This window comes from Triticum dicoccoides, chromosome 7A (genome assembly GCF_002162155.2).
Source record: "Triticum dicoccoides isolate Atlit2015 ecotype Zavitan chromosome 7A, WEW_v2.0, whole genome shotgun sequence".
Taxonomy (NCBI): Eukaryota; Viridiplantae; Streptophyta; class Magnoliopsida; order Poales; family Poaceae; genus Triticum; species Triticum dicoccoides.
Window position 1 is genome coordinate 493,753,731 of NC_041392.1, and position 17,666 is coordinate 493,771,396.

The window sequence follows — 17,666 nt, forward strand, 5'->3', positions numbered from 1 at the left end:
GGGCCACCTCGGGGAAACTTGAGGGTTGGTTTTACTCGTAGCTAGTCTCATCTGAGTGTGCCCTGAGAAAGAGATATGTGCAGCTCCTATCGGGATTTGTCGGCACATTCGGGCGGTGTTGCTGGTTTAGTTTTACCCTGTCGAAATGTCTTGTTGTACCGGGATACCGAGTCTGATCGGAATGTCTCGGGTGGAGGTCTATTCCTTCGTTGACCGTGAGAGCTTGTCATGGGCTAAGTTGGGACACCCCTGCAGGGATTTGAACTTTCTAAAGCCGTGTCCGCGGTTATGGGCAGATGGGAATTTGTTAATGTCCGGTTGTAGATAACTTGAACCTTAACTTAATTAAAATGAATCAACCGCGTGTGTAACCGTGATGGTCTCTTTCCGGCGGGATCCGAGAAGTGAACACGGTTGTTGGAGTTACACTTGACGTAGGTTGTTAGAGGATCACTTCTTGATCATACTTTTATCGACCGTGCTTTGCCTTCTGTTCTCGCTCTCATTTGCGTATGTTAGCCACCATATATGCTAGTCGCTTATTGCAGCTCCACCTCATACATTTACCTTACCCATAAGCTTAAATAGTCTTGATCGTGAGGGTGCGAGATTGCTGAGTCCCCGTGGCTCACAGATACTTCCAAAACCAGCTTGCAGGTGCCGATGAGTCCGTGCAAATGATGCAACCAAGCCCAGGAGGAGCTCGTTGAAGATCTTGTCATTTGTGTTGTTCCCTTCTAGTTGATCAGTAGTGGAGCCCAGTTGGGGTCGATCGGGGACCTTTGTCGCATTTGGGGTTCTTCTTTTATTTTGGTTCCGTAGTCGGACCCTGATTGTATTTGGATGATGTAATGCTTTATTCATGTAATTGTTAAGTGGCGATTGTAAGCCAACTATGTAACTTCTTCCCCTATTTTATTACGTGGGTTGTGTGAAGATTACCTCACTTGCGACATTGCTTTCAATGCAGTTATGCCTCTAAGTCGTGCTTCGACACGTGGGAGATATAGCCGCATCGAGGGCATTACACACCATGTATATGTCATATGACGAGGTGGCTTTCCAGGGCCTGATAGGCGCTGGTTCTTCATCGTCTCCTTCATCGGCGTCCATACCGTCGATGTCTTCGGAGTCGAAGTCGAGCATGTCGGTTAAGTCGTCGATAGTGGCTACAAAGTGGGTGGTGGGTGGGCTTTGAATTTCTTCATCGTCCGAATCCCAACCTTGCTGACCGTAGTCCGGCCAGGGCTCTCCTGATAAAGAGAGAGACTTCAGTGTCTTCAGAATATCGCCGAAAGGCGAGTGCTGAAAGATGTCCGCGGTAGTAAACTCCATGATCGGCGCCCAATCGGATTCGATCGGCAGGGGCGCGGAGGGTTCGGAGTCCGGAGAGGAGTCCGGCTCCTTGGAGTCACAAGTCTCGCAAAGTGCGGGGCTGGTGTTCGGCTCGATCGCCATTGGGATCGCAGCCCCCGAGGCGGCGTCCAACCACCCATCCTCGATCGGCGCATTTGGCTCTGAATTAAGGGTCAAAGCCGATGAGGGTGCGGCCTCCAGGGCACTATTCGGTGGCAGAGCTAGATCATGCTCATCGTGACAGTGCGGCGCGCTCGGCAGTGGCTCGAATTCGTCGAAGATCAAGTCCCCGCGGATGTCAGCCGTGTAGTTTAAGCTTCCAAATCTGACCTAATGGCCAGGGGCATAGCTTTCGATCTGCTTCAGATGGCCAAGTGAATTGGCCCGAAGTGCGAAGCCGCCGAAGACGAAGATCTGTCCGGGGAGGAAGGTCTCACCCTGGACTGCATCGCCATTGATGATCGTAGGAGCCATCAAGCCTGACGGCGACGACACAGTGGAACTCTCAATGAAAGCACCAATGTCGGTGTCAAAACCGGCGGATCTCGGTTAGGGGGTCCCGAACTGTGCGTCTAGGCCGGATGGTAACATGAGGCAAGGGACACGAAGTTTTACCCAGGTTCGGGCCCTCACGATGGAGGTAAAACCCTATGTCTTGCTTGATTAATATTGATGATATGGGTAGTACAAGAGTAGATCTACCACGAGATCGGAGAGGCTAAACCCTTGAAGCTAGCCTATGGTATGATTGTTGTTGGGTATGTTGTCCTACGGATAAAACCCTCCGGTTTATATAGACACCGGAGAGGGTTAGGGTTACACAAAGTCGGTTACAATGGTAGGAGATCTACATATCCGTATCGCCAAGCTTGCCTTCCATGCCAAGGAAAGTCCCTTCCGGACACGGGACGAAGTCTTCAATCTCGTATCTTCATAGTCCAGGAGTCTGGCTGAAGGTATAGTCCGGCTATCCGAATACCCCCTAATCCAGGACTCCCTCACATAGCGACCATCATGACGGTTGTTCTAGCCTGGCTTAAAGCAGTCCAGCTTGGTTAACAAGATGACCCGTCAGCACAACGCCTGTTGGCCCTACTGGCAACAACCCAGGATGCTCAAGATTGGTATCATCTGCATGACGGCATCATCCGACAACATGGCCGGGTGTGGCCTGGTGACAATGTGCCCCTTCGAAAGCAAGTGCTGGATATTCCTGAAGCTGCAACCGTATGTGCAGCGCTCGGTGACCACCTGTGCCAACCAGAAGCTGCCCTTCAAGTACTTTGGGTCGTGCGATACTTCAGTGCGTGGGAGCCGTGGCCTACAAGCTCCAGCTGCCGGACTCCAGCATCGTTCACCCGATGTTTCACGTCTCCCAGCTTCATCAAGCCCTACCTCCAACGGTGCACGTCCTCGAGCAACTTTCGGCAGCAGCAACGGCAAGTCCAGTCCCCAAGGAGGTCCTGGAGCACCGAGTCGTCTAGTGCGGGGGCACCAGCGCGCCGCAAGTCCGAGTTCGTTGAACAGACCAACCGTCGAAATTGGCGACCTCGGAGGACGTCGCCGAGCTCCAGCACCAGTTCCCGGATGCACTAGCTTGGGGGCAAGATGTGTCTCGAGGGGGAGGGGATGTTACGGTCCCTGCCACCCTGGCCCCACCTGCAGCGACCACTACGGGCCATGTTGCTACATCAACCAACGAACTGGAACAACCGCGACCCGAAGTGAAGCCCAACAACATGTTTCCGGCCCATACTTGGGAGACGACGGGTAGGGTTAAGTAGGTCTCGAAGCCTCCTGCGCGAGGTGTGGAGAAAGTAATTGGCTGGCGGCGGCTCTCTTCCCTCCCGATTCCCCTCTCTTCTTCCCTGGAACCCTAGACCGATCAGGGCTTGTATCGAATATTTACTCAGAGTGCTACTTAGATCGAGTGGGAGCATAACAGAGCGACGGAAACGCTAAAAAATGCCTTGCCTCATACAATAACATACCGAACCAGATGTGAGTAGAACCGAAGAAAAAGCCTTGGGCTCCAAACACACAGTGAAAACAACGAGAGAAAAGAGGACGATTAGAAAAAAACAGATCATCAAACATACTTACATCATCAAATTTGAATCTTAAAAAACATGAGTGCACTACATTATGGAATAATGGAGGGGGTAGAAGGCAAACGTGATCTAAACCCAGTCAGTGCGTCGATATCCCCGCCCTGGTCAGCACCGAAATCTGTCTGCCATATCCACGTCACATTTTTTGTTTGGCAAAAGTCTGAAAAAAACCTTGACTTCGTAGTTGAAGTCTAAAATGAACCCTAAACTCCAAATCCTTGAAATTAGCACCCTGTCTTACATAATCCCGGTCTATCCCGACCCTTCTTGGCTGAGAAGGTGTTTGTCTCCGCTGGGATTACACAAATGGTAGAGAGGGGGGGAACAAGGCCAGCTGGTCTGAATGACGTGGTCTGTACAAACGTTGCTGGTGTTTTTTACGCACAAGCACACCATACCACTTCTTTGCTTGCTGCTCTAAACGTGTTGATTTGTTCTACACTTGCACAAATGGTAGTGATCGGAAGTTTTTTTTGCAAAAATAAAGATACATAGAAAACACATTTGGACTTGTACGTGTGACATGATAGGAAAAACTCATTAAAAAAATTGGGCGCTTATAGACGCCGGCGCGCCGGCCGAAAGTTTGGGTCGGTCGAGCCCAAGCCGTTGGACGTGAGCCGTGTGGCCGTTGGATCCAGACAAGAAAAAAACAAATTGTCCCTAGCTTCTTCTTCTTCGGGTTATCGGGGTGGATCCCCATGTCCCGCTCAGGGAGCTTGCCTCCTATCCGGGTCGCAGCCCCGGAGGAGAAGGGAGGGGATGCGCGTGCATGAAGGCTAGAGGTAGGGGATGGAGGTGTATAGGAAAGAAGGCGTGTCACACAGGGCCACTGCGTATTGCACGTTGGGCCAGCGTGGTGTGCGAGCGCCCAATGTTTATCTAAAAAAAGTCTTTAATTTCAACTAAAACTAGCTTCCTCAATTTTACTCACGACTAACACACACATGCATTAATGCTCACCCGTCAGAGCTCTCAAACCAACACCGGGAGACGATGACCGCGGTCGCCATGGACCGGAGCCATCACGAACCGGAGCAAATCGAGTCAGAGACGACGCTTCCCATGGAGCTCCGGCAGGCAGCAAGGAGTCGCCGCAGCGCCGCCGCCTACGCAATCGTGGAAGGGCGCCCATCTTTATCCGTCGGTGCCGACTGCCACACATGCCACACCGCGTGCCACCAACTCCCGGTGCCAACTCCCCACGGCGACCACTCTCCTTCGCGGCAGAGCGCCTCGCAACACCGTAGCCCAGTGAGAGGGAAGAAACGGAGTGCCTCGCCGCCACCGGTACCGTGTGGGCTTTGCCCGGCGGCGCCTACTGACGGCGGTGAGTTGAGGGAGATCTGGGTAGGAGGTAGTTCCCTCGGCGGCTAGGGTTCTGCCCGGGTCGCCCGCGGGGTCCTGTTCTTGATTACACTCCATTTGTTTGCCAGTTCCGAGATATATCAGTCTAGCAGGAGATGAACTATACACAAGATTGAGAAATTTTACACCATTACTGATTAACGATGAAACATGGTGAAACATGCACGTTCCTTCACACACCTACGTATTTGGCTTGGCTAGCTAGCTAGCAACAATGGAGCTTGCGTGCACAGGGCAGACGACTGAACGGCCAGTGATTGAGCACACGTACTCGGTACTCACGCCTGCAAGCACTAAAGATTGAACGGCCACTTCGGTAATTCTCCATCTATCACATTGCAAAACTATTCGGTTTTCCCTAATCTCTGTTACGTGTGCAATCTTGACGGGGACAAATGCCTCCTCGGCCAAAAAGGTCGGGATAAACCGGGATCAGATAAGACGGGGTGCTAATTTCAGGGATTTGGAGTTTAGGGTTCATTACAGACTTCCACTACGAAATCAAGGTTTTTTTTAGACTTTTCCCTTTTTGTTTTGAGGGAACCATATCCACGCCACCTTGGTAAGCCTGCTGAATCGTTCAACGACATGTCTTAATAATGAGTGAGTGAATCCAGGCCGTTGAATTTGGAAAATGAATCTGACCATGCATGGTACCAAACCCGGCCCGGGGCAACGTGGACCGCTTGTCACTACAAGATGATTCTCTCCGCTCTTTCTCTTCTCTGTTCTAGTAGCAGAGAAGACCGCTCCTGTGTGCATGTACACTTGCGACGTTTGATGTGAGATAGCGACGACTGGTCGCCTATGCATCGCTGCGCTTGGTTACCTCGGGTGAAGAAAAAAAATCAAAAGAATCAGCTTCAGCCACGTCAGATCGTACGTGCGTCGGTTGGCGTGGTTGGTAAGACGGGCGGCGTGGATTTGCAGCGGGGACGGAAATGGATCATAATATATGACAGATATGGACATTATAAGGAGCACGACACGACACACCACACCACACCACACTGCAAAGCCGGTTAAGCTAGAGGAGTCAGGAGAGGAGGTATCATGGACCAACTCGGATTCGGAGTGGTCTCGGACAGTGCAGCGCCTCTGCTTGTGGCCTCGCTCCTCGCCGCCGTCGCCTTCTTCCTCCTCACGCTGGTCAGACATGGCGGCAAGCACGGCCGCCTTCCCCCGAGCCCCATGGCGCTGCCGTTCATCGGCCACCTCCACCTCATCCGCCCGCCTCCCCACCGCGCGTTCGACCGCATCATCAACCGCTACGGCCCGCTCGTGTACCTCCGCCTGGGCCCCTCCACCCACTGCGTCGTCGTCGGCTCCGCCGACGTCGCCCGCGACGTCCTCAAGTTCGAGGGCAGCATCCCCGAGCGCCCGCTCACGGCGGTCACGCGGCACCTCGCCTACGACTCGGCCGGCTTCGCCTTCGCGCCCTACGGCCCGCACTGGCGCTTCATGAAGCGCCTCTGCATGTCGGAGCTGCTCGGCCCGCGCACCATCGAGCAGCTGCGCCCCGTCCGCGCCGCCGAGCTCGCGGGCGTCATGGGCGCGGCGGCAGAGGCGGCCGCCAAGGGCGAGACCTTGGACATGAGCAGGCAGCTCATTCGCATGTCCAACAACGCCATCATGAGGATGGTGGCGAGCGCGCTGCCGGGCGACATGGCCGACACCGCTCGGGACTGCGCCAAGAAGGTGGCGGAGCTGGTGGGCGCGTTCAACTTGGAGGACTACGTGGCGCTGTGCCGCGGCTGGGACCTGCAGGGGCTGGACCGGAAGACGCGCGACGTGCGCGACAGGTTCGACGCGCTGCTCGAGTCCATGATCAGGACCAAGGAGAAGGAGCGGCGTGGGGAAGCAGACGAGACCAACACCAAGACCAAGGACTTGCTTGACATTCTCATGGACGCGGCGGCGGACCCGGCCGCCGAGGTGAAGCTCACCCGCGACAACATCAAGGCGTTCGTCCTCGTGAGTGCTCCACTCTGTTCTCATGGATTAAATTGAGTTGAGTGCAGTGTCTCGTAACGGTTACTAACAATCTATGAAACAGGACATCTTCACTGCCGGGTCGGACACGACAGCCACCACGGTGGAGTGGATGCTGGCAGAGCTGCTCAACCACCCGGACTGTCTGCAGAAGCTGCGGGCGGAGCTGGATGCCGTGGTGGGCAGGTCCCGGGTGGTGGGCGAGCCGGACGTGGCCCAGATGCCGTACCTGCAGGCGGTGCTCAAGGAGACCCTGAGGCTGCGGCCGCCGGCGGTGTTCGCGCAGCGGGAGGCGATCGAGCCCATACACGTCCGTGGGTACACCATCCCTGTCAAGACGTCGGTCTTCTTCAACATCTTCTCCATCGGGCGCGACCCGGCGTACTGGGAGGAGCCGCTCGAGTTCCGGCCGGAGCGGTTCATACCCGGCGGCGCCGGCGAGGCCGTGGACCCTAAGGGGCAGCACATGCAGCTGATGCCGTTCGGGAGCGGGCGGCGCGCGTGCCCCGGCATGGGGCTGGCCATGCAGGCCGTGCCGGCGTTCCTGGCCGCGCTGGTGCAGTGTTTTGACTGGGAGGTGCCAAATCCGCCGCTGGACATGGAGGAGGAGGCGGGGCTGGTCACCGCGAGGAAGCAGCCGCTCGTGCTCCTGCCCACGCAGCGCCTCCATCCACTGCCCCTTCCTTAAATGCTTCCACGCATGCAACCATGGATCCCGGGCACGAGATGTCCATTGTATCACATACTCCTTTCCTAAATGCTTCCTTGCGTCGACACAAAAGCAATTCTACCATGCACGGCGCGGTTGCTTTGAGATTCTCCCAAGTTTTCAGTGTGTCGCCATGTTGTGAAAAAATTACCATCAGGATCGATCATATGCCTTATTTTGGTCACGAGTGTTGTAAAAAAAAAGGTGTGTCTACGTGATTACGTCTCAGACGCTGACATCAGCGCTTAGAAAAAGGCCCGGTTGATTTCGTTTTTTTTCTGTTTGTAATTGTTTAGGCTGGGCTTTATCATCAACGAGGCTTTCTCTTTTGTCTTTCTGTTTGCTTGTCTTTTCCACTAGCTGTTTTCTTGTGCTGCCAAATGACTACTAACAATCTACCGAAAAATAACCAGGACAAAAGAGCCGACTAAAACAAACAAAAAATTTCCAACACCCATTGGCACTTGATCGTGTTGGACGTCATCTGGACGCTGTAAGGAAAACACCACATAGCCGACTCAAATGACACTTTTAGTTGTGTTCTCACAAACATCATGGAGTTTCTGTTTTCTATCTTTCAAGAAATATATGTTAAATGACATAGCAAAATTTACTGAAAAATACATGAACATTTTTAATAGGTGAACACTTTTTAAAAACTGTAAAAACATTTTAAAAAACTCATGTACACCTCTCAAATTTCAAGGTTGTTTAAGTCTTAATTTCAAAAAAATCATCTTTCTTTTCTTATTACTTACAAAATGCAAATAGTATGTTTGCATTTCTGACGATATTTTTAGAAAAAAGTGTTACATAATTTAAAAAATATTCATCTTGTATTAAGAAGCATATTCATTATACATTATGTATTTGGAAAAAATAAGTTCAATATTATTTATAAAAGGTTAATCCAATAATTTAAAAATTAAGTTGTATTTGAAAACAATGTTTCATTGTGTACTTTTGAAAACAAAAACCATGTTGAATCTGCGTTGCGACCGAGGGGACACTTGAAGTAGAATGCTCTAGTGGTAAACATGCAATAGCCACCTCAAAATGACACTTCTGATGTTCTAAGTTTCAGTCGTGTTGAAGAGATGTTGTTGCAGTTGGGGCGACACTTGCAGTTATGTACGTATTGATAGGCATGCAACTGTCCTGCTCGCCCCTAAAAACACCAATGAGTTCAAGTTGTGTGGAAGACATATAGTTACATACAAGGGGCACACTTGCAATAGTGTGTCTAGTGAAAAATATGCAACCGTCCACTTTTTGACAAAACACCACATAGTTGCAGGAGAAAATTCCTTATTTGACACTGTCTTAAAATCTGGTTCCTTATTTGACACTGGAAAAAAATTTCTTCCCTATTTGACACTAGTCCTAAATTTTATTCACTATACGACACTTCCGTCCATTTTGAGTCTAAATGATACCTGAAAAGATGATTTTGCCTCTCATGCGGTATGTGCGTGCGCGCGTGTGTGTTGTTGCGTGTGTGGGTGCACGTGCACATGTGTGCTGCTGTTGCATGTGTGTGTGTGCATGTGTGCTGATGCGTCTATGTTTGCTACTGCGTGTGTACGTGTGCGCGCGTGTGTGTGTTGTTGCGTGCCTATGTGCTGCCTGCGTGTGTGCTACTGCTGTGTGTATGTGTGTGTGTGTGCTGCCTGCGTGTGTGTGCGCGTGCATGTGTGTTGCTGCGTGTGCGTGTGTGTGTGTGCACGCGCGCGTGCGTGTTGTTGCGTGTGTGCGCGCATGCGTTTGTGTTGGTGCATGTGTATGTGTTGCTGCATGTGTGCTCCTGCCCTCGCACTGATGCTGTGTGTGTGCACTATTGCCCCCCACACACATACCACATGCGGGGCAGGAGAGTCTTTTCAGGTGTCATTTAGGCTTAAAATGGACGGAAATGTCATATAGGAAATAAAATTTAGAACTTGTGTCAGATAGGGAAGAAAAACTTTTCCAGTGTCAAATAAGGAAGCAGATTTTAAGATAGTGTTGAAGGAAATATGCCCTAGAGGCAATAATAAAGTTATTATTTATTTCCTTATTTCATGATAAATGTTTATTATTCATGCTAGAATTGTATTGACCGGAAACATAATACATGTGTGAATACATAGACAAACAAAGTGTCACTAGTATGCCTCTACTTGACTAGCTCGTTAATCAAAGATGGTTATGTTTCCTAACCATGAACAATGAGTTGTTATTTGATTAACGAGGTCACATCATTAGTTGAATGATCTGATTGACATGACCCATTCCATTAGCTTAGCACACGATCGTTTAGTATGTTGCTATTGCTTTCCTCATGACTTATACATGTTCCTATGACTATGAGATTATGCAACTCCCGTTTGCCGGAGGAACACTTTGGGTACTACCAAACGTCACAACGTAACTGGGTGATTATAAAGGAGTACTACAGGTGTCTCCAATGGTCGATGTTGAGTTGGCGTATTTCGAGATTAGGATTTGTCACTCCGATTGTCGGAGAGGTATCTCTGGGCCCTCTCGGTAATACACATCACATAAGCCTTGCAAGCATTACAACTAATATGTTAGTTGTGAGATGATGTATTATGGAACGAGTAAAGAGACTTGCCGGTAACGAAGATTGAACTAGGTATTGGATACCGACGATCGAATCTCGGGCAAGTAACATACCGATGACAAAGGGAACAACGTATGTTGTTATGCGGTCTGACCGATAAAGATCTTCGTAGAATATGTAGGAGCCAATATGGGCATCCAGGTCCCGCTATTGGTTATTGACCGGAGACGTGTCTCGGTCATGTCTACATTGTTCTCGAACCCGTAGGGTCCGCACGCTTAAGGTTACGATGACAGTTATATTATGAGTTTATGCATTTTGATGTACCGAAGGTTGTTCGGAGTCCCGGATGTGATCACGGACATGACAAGGAGTCTCGAAATGGTCGAGACATAAAGATTGATATATTGGAAGCCTATGTTTGGACATCGGAAGTGTTCCGGGTGAAATCGGGATTTTACCGGGTTACCGGGAGGTTACCGGAACCCCCCGGGAGCCATATGGGCCTTCATGGGCCTTAGTGGAAAGGAGAAAGGGGCAGCCCAAGGGGGCTGCGCGCCTCCCCCCTTCCCCTAGTCCTATTAGGACTAGGAAAGGTGGCCGGCCACCCCTCTCCCTCTTTCCCCCTTGGGAATCCTAGTTGGAATAGGATTGGGGGGGGGGGGGAGTCCTACTCTCGGTAGGAGTAGGACTCCTCCTGCGCCTCTCTCTCTTGGCCGGCGCCCCCCTCCCCCCTTGGCTCCTTTATATACTGAGGTAGAGGCACCCCAAAGACACACAAGTTGACACAAGTTGATCCACGTGATCTATTCCTTAGCCGTGTGCGGTGCCCCCTGCCACCATATTCCTCGATAATACTGTAGCGGAGTTTAGGCGAAGCCCTGCTGCTGTAGTTCATCAAGATCGTCACCACGCCATCGTGCTGACGAAACTCTTCCTCGACACTTTGCTGGATCGGAGTCTGGGGATCGTCATCGAGCTGAACGTGTGCTCGAACTCGGAGGTGCCGTAGTTTCGGTGCTTGATCGGTTGGATCGAGAAGACGTACGACTACTTCCTCTACGTCGTGTCATCGCTTCCGCAGTCGGTCTGCGTTGGGTACGTAGACAATACTCTCCCCTCGTTGCTATGCATCACATGATCTTGCGTGTGCGTAGGAAATTTTTGAAATTACTACGAAACCCAACAGTGGCATCCAAGCCAGGTTATTGATGTTGATGTTATCTGCACGAGTAGAACACAAGTGAGTTGTGGACGATACAAGTCATACTGCCTACCAGCATGTCATATTTTGGTTCGGCGGTATTGTTGGATGAGACGACCCAGACCAACCTTACGCGTACGCTTACGCGAGACCGGTTCCCTCGACGTGCTTTGCACAAAGATGGCTTGCGGGCGACTGTCTCTCCAACTTTAGTTGAACCAAGTATGGCTACGCCCGGTCCTTGCGAAGGTTAAAACGGAGTCTATTTGACAAACTATCGTTGTGGTTTTGATGCGTAGGTGAGATTGGTTCTTACTTAAGCCCGTAGCAGCCACGTAAAACATGCAACAACAAAGTAGAGGACGTCTAACTTGTTTTTGCAGGGCATGTTGTGATGTGATATGGTCAAGGCATGATGCTGAATTTTATTGTATGAGATGATCATGTTTTGTAACCAAGTTATCGGCAACTGGCAGGAGCCATATGGTTGTCGCTTTATTGTATGCAATGCAATTGCGATGTAATGCTTTACTTTATTACTAAACGGTAGTGATAGTCGTGAAAGCATAAGATTGGCAAGACGACAACGATGCTACGATGGAGATCAAGGTGTCGCGCCGGTGACGATGGTGATCATGACGGTGCTTCGGAGATGGAGATCACAAGCACAAGATGATGATGGCCATATCATATCACTTATATTGATTGCATGTGATGTTTATCTTTTTATGCATCTTATCTTGCTTTGATTGACGGTAGCATTATAAGATGATCTCTCACTAAATTATCAAGAAGTGTTCTCCCTGAGTATGCACCGTTGCCAAAGTTCGTCGTGCCCAGACACCACGTGATGATCGGGTGTGATAAGCTCTACGTCCATCTACAACGGGTGCAAGCCAGTTTTTGCATACGCAGAATACTCAGGTTAAACTTGACGAGCCTAGCATATGCAGATATGGCCTCGGAACACGGAGACCGAAAGGTCGAGCGTGAATCATATAGTAGATATGATCAACATAAACGATGTTCACCATTGAAAACTACTCCATCTCACGTGATGATCGGTCATGGTTTAGTTGATTTGGATCACGTAATCACTTAGAAGATTAGAGGGATGTCTATCTAAGTGGGAGTTCTTTAAGTAATATGATTAATTGAACTTTAATTTATCATGAACTTAGTCCTGATAGTATTTTGCAAATTATGTTGTAGATCAATAGCTCGCGTTGTTGCTTCCCTGTGTTTATTTTGATATGTTCCTAGAGAAAAATTGTGTTGAAAAATGTTAGTAGCAATGATGCAGATTGGATCCGTGATCTGAGGTTTATCCTCATTGCTGCACAGAAGAATTATGTCCTTGATGCACCGCTAGGTGACAGACCTATTGCAGGAGCAGATGCAGACGTTATGAATGTTTGGCTGGCTCAATATGATGACTACTTGATAGTTTAGTGCACCATGCTTAAACGGCTTAGAATCGGGACTTCAAAGACGTTTTGAACGTCATGGACCATATGAGATGTTCCTGGAGTTGAAGTTAATATTTCAAGCAAATACCCGAGTTGAGAGATATGAAGTCTCCAACAAGTTCTATAGCTAAAAGATGGAGGAGAATCGCTCAATTAGTGAGCATGTACTTAGATTGTCTGGGTACTTCAATCGCTTGAATCAAGTGGGAGATTATCTTCCAGATAAGATAGTGATTGACAGAATTCTCTAGTCACCACCACCAAGTTAGTAGAACTTCGTGATGAACTATAATGCAAGGGATGACGTAAACAATTCCCGAGCTCTTCGTGATGCTAAAATCGACGAAGGTAGAAATCAAGAAAAACATCAAGTGTTGATGGTAGACAAAGACCACTAGTTTCAAGAAAAGGGCAAAGGGAAGAAGGGGAACTTCAAGAAGAACGGCAAGCAAGTTGCTGCTCAAGTGAAGAAGCCCAAGTCTGGTCCTAAGCCTGAGACTAAGTGCTTCTACTACAAAGGGATTGGTCACTGGAAGCGGAACTACCCCAAGTGATTGGCGGATAAGAAGGATGGCAAAGTGAACATAAGTATATTTGATATACATGTTATTGATGTGTACTTTACTAGTGTTTATGGCAAACCCCTTAGTATTAGGTACTAGTTCAGTTGCTAATATTAGTAACTCGAAACGGGAGTTGCAGAATAAACAAAGACTAGTTGAAGGGGAAGTGACGATGAGTGTTGGAAGTAGTTCCAAGATTAATATGATCATCATCGCACACTCCCTATACTTTCGGGATTAGTGTTGAAACTAAATAAGTGTTATTTGGTGTTGGCGTTGAGCATGAATATGATTTGATCATGTTTATTGCAATACGGTTATTCATTTAAGTAAGAGAATAAACTGTTGTTCTGTTTACATGAATAAAACCTTATATGGTTACACACCCAATGAAAAATGGTTCATTGGATCTCGATCGTAGTGATACACATATTCATAATATTGAAACCAAAAGATGCAAAGTTAATAATGATAGTGCAACTTATTTGTGGCACTGCCGTGTGGGTCATATCGGTGTAAAGCGCATGAAGATACTCCATAAAGATGGATTTTCGGAATCACTTGGTTATGAATCATTTGATGCTTGCGAACCGTGCCTTTTGGGCAAGATGACTAAAACTCCGTTATCCAGAACAATGGAACGTGCTACTGACTTATTGGAAATAATACATACCGATGTATGCAATCCAATGAGTGTTGATGCTCGTGGCAAGTATCATTATTTTCTGATCTTCACACATGATTTGAGCAGATATGAGTATATCTACTTAATGAAACACAAGTCTGAAACATTTGAAAAGTTCAAAGAATTTCAGAGTGAAGTGAAAAATCATCGTAACAAGAAAATAAAGTTTCTACGATCTGATCGTAGAGAAGAGTATTTGAGTTACGAGTTTGGCCTTCAGTTAAAAAACAATGTGAAATAGTTTCACTACTCATGCCACCTGGAACACCACAATGGTGTGTCCGAACGTCATAATTGTACTTTATTGGATATGGTGCAACCTATGATGTTTCTTACCGATTTACCACTATCGTTTTGGGGTTATGCATTAAAGACAGCTGCATTCATGTTAAATAGGGCACCATCAAAATCCGTTGAGACGACGCCTTATGAACTGTGGTTTGGCAAGAAACCAAAGTTGTCGTTTCTTAAAGTTTGGGGCTGCGATGCTTATGTGAAAAAGCTTCAACCTGATAAGCTCGAACCCAAATCGGAGAAATCTGACTTCATATGATACCCAAAGGAAACTGTTGGGTACACCTTCTATCACAGATCCGAAGGCAAGACATTCGTTGCTAAGAATGGATCATTTCTAGAGAAGGAGTTTCTCTCGAAAGAAGTGAGTGGGAGGAAAGTAGAACTTGACGAGGTAACTGTACCTGCTCCCTTACTGGAAAGTAGTTCATCACAGAAAACTGTTTCTGTGACACCTACACCAGTTAGTGAGGAAGCCAATGATGATGATCATGAAACTTCAGAACAAGATACTACTGAACCTCGTAGATCAACCAGAGTAAGATCCGCGCCAGAGTGGTACGATAATCCTTTTCTGGAAGTCATGCTACTAGATCATGATGAACCTACGAACTATGAAGAAGCGATGGTGAGCCCAGATTCCGCAAAGTGGCTTGAAGCCATGAAATCTGAGATGGGATCCATGTATGAGAACAAAGTATGGACTTTGGTTGACTTGCCCGATGATCGGCAAGCAATTGAGAATAAATGGATCTTTAAGAAGAAGACTGACGCTGATGGTAATGTTACTGTCTACAAAGCTCGACTTGTCGCAAAAAGGTTTTCGGCAAGTTCAAGGTGTTGACTACGATGAGAGTTTCTCACTCGTATCTATGCTTAAGTCTGTCGGAATCATGTTAGCAATTGCCGCATTTTATGAAATCCGGCAAATGGATAAACAAAACTGCATTCCTTAATGGATTTATTAAAGAAGAGTTGTATATGATACAACCAGAAGGTTTTGTCAATCCTAAAGGTGCTAACAAAATATGCAAGCTCTAGCGATCCATCTGTGGACTGGTGCAAGCATCTCGGAGTTGGAATATACGCTTTGATGAGTTGATCAAAGCATATGGTTTTATACAGACTTGCGGTGAAGCCTGTATTTACAAGAAAGTGAGTGGGAGCACTACAACATTTCTGATAAGTATATGTGAATGACATATTGTTGATCGGAAATAATGTAGAATTATTCTGCAAAGCATAAAGGAGTGTTTGAAAGGAGTTTTTCAAAGAAAGACCTCGGTGAAGCTGCTTACATATTAAGTATCAAGATCTATAGAGATAGATCAAGACACTTGATAAGTTTTCAATGAGTACATACCTTGACAAGATTTTGAAGTAGTTCAAAATGGAACAGTCAAAGGAAAAGGTTTCTTGCCTGTGTTACAAGGTGTGAAGTTGAGTAAAACTCAAAGCCTGACCACGACAGAAGATAGAAAGAGAATGAAAGTCATTCCCTATGCCTCAGTCTTAGGTTCTATAAGATATGCCATGCTGTATACCAGATCTATTGTATGCCCTACCACTGAGTTTGGCAAGGGAGTACAATAGTGATCTAGGAGTAGATCACTGGACAGCGGTCAAAATTATCCTTAGTGGAATAAGGATATGTTTCTCGATTATGGACGTGACAAAAAGGTTCGTCGTAAAGGGTTACGTCGATGCAAGTTTTTTGACACTGATCCAGATGATTCTAAGTCTCAATCTGGATACATATTGAAAGTGGGAGCAATTAGCTAGAATAGCTCCGTGCAGAGCATTGTTGACATAGAAATTCGCAAAATACTTACAGATCTGTATGTGACAGACCCGTTGACTAAAATTATCTCACAAGCAAGACATGATCACACCTTAGTACTCTTTGGGTGTTAATCACATAGCGATGTGAACTAGATTACTGACTCTAGTAAACCCTTTGGGTGTTGATCACATATCGATGTGAACTATGGGTGTTAATCACATGGTGATGTGAACTATTGCTATTAAATCACATGGCGATGTGAACTAGATTATTGACTCTAGTGCAAGTGGGAGACTGAAGGAAATATGCCCTAGAGGCAATAATAAAGTTATTATTTATTTCCTTATTTCATGATAAATGTTTATTATTCATGCTAGAATTGTATTGACCGGAAACATAATACATGTGTGAATACATAGACAAACAAAGTGTCACTAGTATGCCTCTACTTGACTAGCTCGTTAATCAAAGATGGTTATGTTTCCTAACCATGAACAATGAGTTGTTATTTGATTAACGAGGTCACATCATTAGTTGAATGATCTGATTGACATGACCCATTCCATTAGCTTAGCACACGATCGTTTAGTATGTTGCTATTGCTTTCTTTATGACTTATACATGTTCCTATGACTATGAGATTATGCAACTCCCGTTTGCCGGAGGAACACTTTGGGTACTACCAAACGTCACAACATAACTGGGTGATTATAAAGGAGTACTACAGGTGTCTCCAATGGTCGATGTTGAGTTGGCGTATTTCGAGATTAGGATTTGTCACTCCGATTGTCGGAGAGGTATCTCTGGGCCCTCTCGGTAATACACATCACATAAGCCTTGCAAGCATTACAACTAATATGTTAGTTGTGAGATGATGTATTACGGAACGAGTAAAGAGACTTGCCGGTAACGAAGATTGAACTAGGTATTGGATACCGACGATCGAATCTCGGGCAAGTAACATACCGATGACAAAGGGAACAACGTATGCTGTTATGCGGTCTGACCGATAAAGATCTTCGTAGAATATGTAGGAGCCAATATGGGCATCCAGGTCCCGCTATTGGTTATTGACCGGAGACGTGTCTCGGTCATGTCTACATTGTTCTCGAACCCGTAGGGTCCGCACGCTTAAGGTTACGATGACAGTTATATTATGAGTTTATGAATTTTGATGTACCAAAGGTTGTTCGGAGTCCCGGATGTGATCACGGACATGACGAGGAGTCTCGAAATGGTCGAGACATAAAGATTGATATATTGGAAGCCTATGTTTGGACATCGGAAGTGTTCCGGGTGAAATCGGGATTTTACCGGGTTACCGGGAGGTTACCGGAACCCCCCGGGAGCCATATGGGCCTTCATGGGCCTTAGTGGAAAGGAGAAAGGGGCAGCCCAAGGGGGCTGCGCGCCTCCCCCCTTCCCCTAGTCCTATTAGGACTAGGAAAGGTGGCCGGCCACCCCTCTCCCTCTTTCCCCCTTGGGAATCCTAGTTGGAATAGGATTGGGGGGGGAGTCCTACTCCCGGTAGGAGTAGGACTCCTCCTGCGCCTCTCTCTCTTGGACGGC

At 47.5% G+C, this 17,666-nt stretch overlaps 1 protein-coding gene across 1 annotated transcript; it reads left to right on the plus strand.

Annotated features, from left to right (window-relative positions):
• Nucleotides 1-5,829: 5,829 nt before the first annotated feature.
• Nucleotides 5,830-7,810, plus strand: LOC119331174 (cytochrome P450 93G2-like). Its single transcript, XM_037604351.1, has 2 exons — nucleotides 5,830-6,809; nucleotides 6,892-7,810. The coding sequence occupies exons 1-2, from the start codon at nucleotides 5,889-5,891 to the stop codon at nucleotides 7,513-7,515; spliced, it is 1,545 nt and encodes a 514-aa protein (XP_037460248.1). The 5' UTR covers nucleotides 5,830-5,888; the 3' UTR covers nucleotides 7,516-7,810.
• Nucleotides 7,811-17,666: the final 9,856 nt, after the last annotated feature.